Source organism: Tupaia chinensis, unplaced genomic scaffold, assembly GCF_000334495.1.
Source record: "Tupaia chinensis unplaced genomic scaffold, TupChi_1.0 Scaffold000465_1, whole genome shotgun sequence".
Lineage (NCBI taxonomy): Eukaryota > Metazoa > Chordata > Mammalia > Scandentia > Tupaiidae > Tupaia > Tupaia belangeri.
Window position 1 is genome coordinate 2,365,785 of NW_006159974.1, and position 8,062 is coordinate 2,373,846.

At 49.3% G+C, this 8,062-nt stretch overlaps 1 protein-coding gene across 1 annotated transcript in view; it reads right to left on the reverse strand.

Annotated features, from left to right (window-relative positions):
- The window catches only part of ZAN (zonadhesin), a 57,363-nt gene extending 51,234 nt beyond the window's left edge, over positions 1-6,129 (reverse strand). Inside the window, 7 exon segments of the mRNA XM_027774660.1 lie at positions 870-1,022; positions 2,201-2,288; positions 2,484-2,755; positions 2,938-3,084; positions 3,560-3,618; positions 5,204-5,298; positions 6,069-6,129. Of these exon segments, the coding sequence (XP_027630461.1) occupies positions 870-1,022; positions 2,201-2,288; positions 2,484-2,755; positions 2,938-3,084; positions 3,560-3,618; positions 5,204-5,280 (796 nt within the window). The 5' untranslated portion in view covers positions 5,281-5,298; positions 6,069-6,129.
- Between the last annotated feature and the right edge of the window lie 1,933 nt (positions 6,130-8,062).

Sequence of the window (8,062 nt, forward strand, 5' to 3'; positions counted from 1 at the left end):
AAAAAAAAAAAACACAACTACAATCCACAGACCAGCGGTTGGTGTGGTTAAAGCGGTAGACACTCCCACATAGTTGACCATGGTTCGAGTCCTGAATCTGGTGGCTTGCTTTCTCACTTCCTCTCTCTCTCTCTCTCTTTGGTCAAATTTAAAAATGAACGAGTAAATAAAATAAAAAAAAAAAACCTGCAATCCATCTTCCCCTTGCACTTCCAATCCCCTTCCATCGTTCAACTTTTTCTTTTCCCAATAGCACTGCTCATTTTATATCACTTATTGTACTTCTGTAACACTGAACAGTGCCTGGTACATCATAGGTGCTCAATATTTCATTTTTTTTTTTTTTTTTCTCGATATTTTATTTTTTTTTTTTTTTTTTAGAGATTTTTGCTATAGGGCACGTGCGCTCAGCGGAAAGACAGAGAAACAGAAAGGGAGAAATTACTCCCCAGGGGGGATGGCCATGCTGCAATTCTTTCTCCTTCATTCTCCTCTTGGGATCTTGGGCACACATGCCCAGCGTGAGTTTAAGCCACCCGGTCCGGGATTCAAACCGTGGTCAATTACATGGGAGTCCAGCAATATAGCCATTATGCCATCTGCTGGTCCCGGTGTTCAGTATTTCTTGAAAGAATGACGGAAAGGTGCCAGGGAGAGCCCATTAAGGAGCAGGCTGTCAGGTGGAGCCCATGGCCTGCAAGTGGGGAAAGCTGAGTGGGTGTGGGAGTTACTTCTTGTCATGAAAATTGAGCTAATGGAGGCTTAAAGCTGCCCAGGTCCACCAAGATTGTCCCAAGGGAGTTATCGTAGAGTTTGCAGAGATTGCTAGAGCCCAGAGAGTCAAAGGACAGAAGCATGGCCATACTCACTACCAGGGCTGGAGAAGTCATCATCAGGCCCCACGCCCGTCTGCCCTGATGACCCCTTCTTCTGGGTCCACTTGGCCCCAGAGGCAGTTGGGATCCAGCTCCAGCCGCAGAGATCATTAGAAGTGTCAAAGTTGCATGTTTGCATCATACAGACTGAGAGCAAAGAAATGAAGGTGGATGTAACTTTTTCTTTTTTTTTTTTTTTTTGGAGAGGTTTTTGCTATGGGGTGCATTCACTTGCCGGAAAGACAGAGAGACAGAAAGTGAGAAATCACCCCCCAGGGGAGATGGCCATGCCGCAATCCCTTCTCCTCCATTCTCCTCTCAGGATCTTGGGCATGCACACACACATGACCGGCATGAATTTAAGCCACTGGGTCCGGGACTCGAACTGCAGTCAACTACGTGAGAGTCCAGCAACATAACCATTATGCCAATTGCTGGTCCCTCTTTTTCTTTTTCTTTTTTGTTTAAGACAGGATGTCTCTATGTTGCTGCCCTCCTTCCTCAGCCTCCCAGTAGCTAGCACTACACGCATGTACAACTGCTTCTGGCTTTTTAGGATGTACCAGGAATTGAACCCATGCCACCTATGGGATCCCCCAGCCTGCTGAGCAGCGGCATCCAGGGTGCGCTACCACAGCTGGGCTGCACGTAGCTTTCTCGGAGAGGAGGCAGCTCGAAAAACGTTGCCCTAGTCTAAGAGTCAGAGTTCCGAGTTTCAGTTTGGGTTCTGTTGTGAGCCGTGCTGGTCTTTGGAGCCAATATGGCCCCCTTGCCTTCCGACTGTGTTCCTAACGCAGGTGGCTTTATTTGCCCAGGTCTCAGCTCTCCTCATCTGGAAACTGGGAATAACTGCCTGCCTCCTGAGTTGTAAACTAGATCACGTACTTGGAGCGTCTAGCCCAGTCCCTATGTTCAGGAAGTTTTAGTTCCTTTTTCCCAGCTTCTGGAACTTTCCTTCCCTTGAATTTGTACCCTTTGTCAGTTTAGAAGGTTTATTCTGGATGGATTGGGGTGGTGGTGAGGGTAAAAACTAAGGTGGTCCAAGGTCCAGGATTACCTGGAACTGAGGGCTTCCCGAGAGTACACCTTTTAATGTCAAAATAGGGACAACCCAGGGCAGACTGGGATGACTGGTTAGTGCAACAGGTGTCACCACAGCTCCATGTTCTTTAGGTGTGGCTGCTTCAAGAGTCAAAGGTGTGAGGTGTGGAAGCAGAAGAAATCAAGAAATCAACTCTCCAAGAAACAGGTTCTCGAGCCACTCTAGACAGTTGCACAGGGGCAGGAGGAAAGAGGTGCGGAGAGAAGGAGGGGCAGGGACTCACCCTGATTGCAGGTGCCCCGAAGGATAGAGAGGGCATCCAGAGCAATGTCCAGGTACGCAGTGCTGCCCCTCATTCCCTCGAACACCAGCTGTGGGAGACAGACAAGGGACCCCAACCGTGTGAGCCTCTTGGCCAGGCCTCCTGTCTCTGCCTCTGACTCCCAGTTTCGTTCATGAACTCAGATGGTCCTGAGTTCATGAACTCAGGGGTCCCTCATACTCTCTTCCCGGCTCCCCAACACCCAAATTCCCACTGAGACCCCAAGATCTACCCCCAGCCTCACCCGCCTGGGCAGGGCCAACCTCGCGGGCACGGTGACAGTGGTGGGCACCCAGGAGGGGCTCTGGGTGTTCACGTGTTTCCAGAGCACAGTGGGGCGGCCACCCTGGGTGCCTGGGAGCAGCAGCAGTCTGAGCTGGGAGCCCCAGGAGAGCCCGAACATGTGATAGGCGAAGCGCACACAGAGGGGGCCTTGCTCCCAGAGGTCCGGGCTGCGCAGACGGGCCACTTCGCCCTCTTGGAAGCTGTTCGGTTCCATTTGCAGGTAGTTGCCCTCTGAAGGAGGCAGAGACCAGGATGGTGAGGCCCTGACACTCCAAGGGCTGCCCCTACCCACCCTACCCAGAGCCCAGACTTCTACTTCCCTTTCTCACTTAATCTAGATCTGGCCCTCCCACCTGCCAGCTGGCTCCTGCCCACTGCTCTCCCTAACTATTTGCCGAGAGAGGGACCCTCACCTCCATCAGGGTACCCCCCTGGCGGCCCAGTGGTGCCATTTGGGGAGGACCCATTGACTCGAATCCAGTCTCCATTATCTTCAGACATTTGGGACCAGTCACAGAGGGGTTTGGCGTCATCCTCAAAATTACACTCGGTAAGAATGGCTGAGAGGAAAAGGCCACTGTGAGGCCTTGGACAGGGCAGAGGGCAGAGGGCAGAGGGCAGGCCATAGGACCAAACTGGGAAATGAGTCAGTAGGCTTGGTAAGCTTAGAGGTGACCTCTACCAAGAGTCAGGGTCCACGACAGATATCTGAGAGAGAGAGGATCTTTTAGGAGAAATCCAGGGCTGGGGGCAGAGTACAAAGCAAGGATGGTAAACCAGGGTGGGGGTGAGGTGGGTGCCGGACTCAGCTGGACAGACCAGCTTTGTTTGAGCAACCGAGGTTTTGTTCATTAGGAGGTGAATCTTTTAGGTGGGGCTTGTCTGCTTCCCCATAGGGCCTTCCACCCATCCCCGCATCAGTTCAGGGCTGCCCTTTGCAGGTTCACTCCATGCTGGGCTGGGGACTGGGGTCTGGTGCTGGCATGTGGGTTCTGAGGAGGGAAGGCAGTCTGAGCAGCCTGGCTTCCAGCTCACCGCTGTCCCGAGAGCGGCGCACGACCGGCTTCCAGTCCAGAGGCTTCTCTCTCCTTGGGCTTGGTTTGGAGAAAGCAAAAACCAACCCTTGTCATTGTCAAGATTTATAAGACCTACGATTGTGAACTCTCCAGGTGGTCATTTACAGATGATTTTTCCTCTTTTTCTCTACACTATATCAACAGTGAGGCAGTGCACATATACTTCTTGTCACTTTTTTCTTTTTCTTTCTTTCTTTCTTTTTTTTTTTTTTGGGGAGATTTTTGCTATAGGGCGCGTGCGCTCACCAAACAGAGAGAAACAGAGAGACAGAAAGTGAGAAATCACCCCCCAAGGGGGATGGTCACGCCGTAATCCCTTCTCCTCCATTCTCCTCTCGGGATCTTGGGCACACACGCACACATGCACACACACCCAGCGTGAGTTTTAAGCCACCGGGTCCGGGACGCGAACCGCAGTCGACTACATGGGAGTCCAGCGACATAACCATTATGCTAACTGCTGGTTCCCGAAGAGGTTTTTGCTATAGGGCATGTGCGCTCGCCAGAAAGTCAGATAGACAAAGAAACAGAAAGCGAGAAATCACCCCCCAGGGGGGATGGCCACTCTGCAATCCCTTCTCCTCCATTCTCCTCTCGGGATCTTGGGCACGCACGCACATGCGCCCAGTGTTTTAAGCCACCGGGTCTGGGACTCAAACCGCGGTCGACTACATGGGAATCCAGTGACATAGCCATCACGCCAATTGCTGGTCCCCTTCTTGTCATTTTTAAGGTTTCCGAAAAAGTCACCTATAGCCTCCTCCCCTTAAGTTCTTACCTATGTCCTAAAATGTGCCCACCCCCCACTGCCCTAGCCCAGAATCCCTCAAGTCCTCACAGGCCCCCTCCACCCTCTACCTGAACATGAGCAGTGGTGTCTCACGTGAAAAGCAGCTGGTTCCCTGTGTATGAGAATCCCCTGGCAGCGCCCGAGTTTACACCTTGGGGATCTCCCTCCTTTTCATGCTCTAGCCCTGCTTACCCCCATAGAGTGGGGACTGCATGGGCCCCCAGGTACCAGGTGGGTGGTGGGAGTGGTACTTCCCCAACTGCACGCAGTGAACGTACAAATGGGTAGAGAGATCGCCCCTCCAATTCTCCTCCTCACCTCACAAACTCCACAGAGAAGCTGGCTCCCCCTCCCCAGCTCTGTGGGCCTCATAGAACAGCCCTTGTTTTCTTGTTCACCTTCACTTGTTGCAGTCCCCCCAGACGAGCTCCAGGAACCAGGTCATCATCTCTTGCTGCCGCCTACTTGAAGTCTCTCTTAGCCAGGTCTCCCCTGGGTTTTGTCCATTTTCTGAGGGCTTATCTAACACCCTCTCCCGGCCTTAGATCTGTCTCCCCAACTCTGTGCTGCTTCTGTTTCTCCTCACATTTCAGTTTTGTTCTGCTCTCCAAACCTGCCCCTCAATACCAGGCTCTGCAGCTGTGAGGCTCCCCCGATTCCCACCACCAACCTCTGCCTGTCCCGTTGCCTTCCCCTCCTCCCAGGCCTCTGCTTTTCAACATTGGCCTACTTGCCCTGCAGTTCTGCTCTGCTCTGCCTCAGAGCCACCCTCCAGCCACCCCGGTTTATCATTACGCCCTGAGCCTAGCTTACCGGATGGGGGCAGGCATGCAACCCTGGCTCCAGGCAGCCCCCACCAGCAGCACCAGAGTCCAAACTGGAGGAGCCATGAGAGACCTCAGAGGCAGCTTTGAAGGGAGAGAAGAAGGGCACAATGAGGAGACCAAGCCACTTTTATCCCCCCTGACCCCCCCTCACCTGGCACCCTTCTGAGGATGCTGTGAAAGTGGGCAATCAGGAGACACGAGAGAGCTCTGGGATATTAAACCATGAGAGATGAAGTTTAAGAGAAATAAAATAGAAATAAGAGTAAAAATGAAACCAGCAGATGGCATAATGGTTATATCACTGTACTCCCACATAATCAACCATGGTTGAAGTCCCAGACCTGGCGGTTTAAACTCATGCCTATGTATGAGTGCCCAAAATCCCAAGAGGAGAATGGAGGAGAAGGGATTGCGGCATAGCCATCCCTCTCTGGGAGTGATTTCGCACTTTCTGTCTCTCTGTCTCTCCAGCAAGGGCATGTGTCCTATAGCCAAAAAAACTCAAAAAAAAAAAAAGCAAAAAGAGTAAGGGAGGAAAAGAAGAGAACAAAAAAAAAGAGAAAGAGACATGAAGGCTAAGTCCAGGAACTCTAACATCAAGCAAAGAATTTGGAAAGAGAGAATAAAGGAAAAGAAATGATTCGACACATACACACACATGCACATACACACACGTGGGCACACACGCAAGAAAAGTCCCACAACTAAAATACACAAGTCCCTAGATTAAAAGGAGTGTAGGGATGTAGGACATTGAATGCGAAGAGACCCCCAGAAGGTACACTATAACATTTCAGAGTATCAGGGAGCAAATCCAAAAGACTTTCAGGTAGAAGAAAATAGGTACGTACTAAGGGTCAGGAGTCAGCATGGCGTTGGACTTTTCAGTAGCAACCACGGATTCTAAGTGGCTGCAGAACATTGTCTGCAGAATTCCAACAGATCATTTCAAACCTAAGATTCTACTGGCAACAGTAGTAAAGGCTACATACCTACGGGCCAAGTAAAGGAGGACTGAAAATGCCTCCCGGCAAAGAACTGAAAAAGACAAGGGACAGAAATACAAACAGCCAGTAAACACTTGCAAAGATGTCTGCTTCACTAGTAACAAAGGAAATGTTCATCAAAACTATGACTGCAGGGGCCTGTGGGTGGTGTGGTGGTTGAGGGCGCTGACTCCCACATGGCCAACCATGGTTCGAGTCCTGGACCTGGAGGCTTGCTTTCTAGATATCTCCCTCTCTCTGTCTCTCTCTCTCTCTCTCATTCTGTCCCTCTTTGGCCAAATTAAAATAAATATATAAATAAAATAATTCTTAAAAAAAAACAATAACAAAACAAGAAACACAATGACCACTGAACTGAGCAGTGGCATCCAGTGAAAACTGAAGCTCTCGAAACTGACCCATGTGAGATTCTGGGTTTGCCTCTGGAGACCTCCCTGAACATGCCCAGAGTCTGAGGCTGGTTGAGTCTGAGAGTAAATTACAGCATCAAGATCCTGTTGGGAATGTTGTTTGTCCTTCCCCAACCTCTTGTTCATGGGGGAAATTAACCTGATTAAAACACACACACACACACACACACACACACACACACACATAAAACTGTACAGACCAGCCAGGTGGTGTGGTAGTTAAGGCAGCTGGATTCCACATGGCCAACTGTGTGGTTCAAACCTCAGACCCAAAGGCTTGGAAAATACACAGGGTGCATAAGTGTGTGTACCCAAAATCCCAAGAGGACAGTGGAAAAGAAAGAATTTCAGGTGGCCATACCCCTGGGGGAGGGGTGATGATTTCTCACTATTTGTTTCAAATAGAGAGGCAAGTGCACAAGCCAAAAAAAATTTTTTTAATGTCATATTGGGACCAGCAGTTAGCGTAATGCCTATGTCGCTGGACTCCCATGTAGTCAACCGCGGTTAGAGTCCCGGACCCGGTGGCTTAAATTCACGCCGGGCCCGTGTGCGTGCGTGCCCAAGATCCCAAGAGGAGAATGGAGGAGAAGGGATTGTGGCGTGCCCATCCTCTCTGGGGGGTGATTTCTCGCTTTCTATCTCTCTGTCTCGCTCTGTCTGGAGAGCGCACGCGCTCTATAGCAAAAAACTCTCAAAAAAAAAATGTCATATTGACAAAAGTTTAAAAACTTGATGATATGGATTATTGGACAAAGTACAGGTAGATAGAGTCAAATGTAGTGATGATAAGACTGTTATGTTGGGGGCTGGCAGGGCGTGGTGGCTAAAGGTGCTGGATTCTCACACTGCCAACCATGGTTCGAGTCCCGGACCTGGCGGCTTGCTTTTTCACTTTCCCTTTCTCTCTCTCTGGTCAAATTTAAAAATAATAATAACAAATGGAAAAAAATAAATGAATAATTCTTTAAGAAAAAAAAAAGACTATGTTGGGCCGGCCTCACAGTACAACAGTTAAATGCTGTACAAGAGAAGCTGGGTCACACATGGCCTCCCAAGACTTGAGTCCTAGCCCAGCGGTTTGAAAAACATATGCCTAAAATTCTTTTTTTTTTTTTTTTTTTTTTGATGGGATGGAGAAAGGAAAAAGGATTGCAGGATGACCATGCCCCACTAGAGGGTGCTTTCTCTCTACTAAGAACAGACATCCTTCAGCAATTAAAAAAAAAAAAGGGCATAAACATCTTAGAAGGCAATTTGATGACTGTTAAACTGTAAAATGTACATATCTTTGACTCAGTATTTTCTTTCTACAGAAATACATTAACATTTGCACTAATATGTGCAAACTTAAAGATGTTAATGGCAATATTGTTTACAATAAGAGAAATAACAATAGAGATTAATGTTTATCAGTAGATACATGGT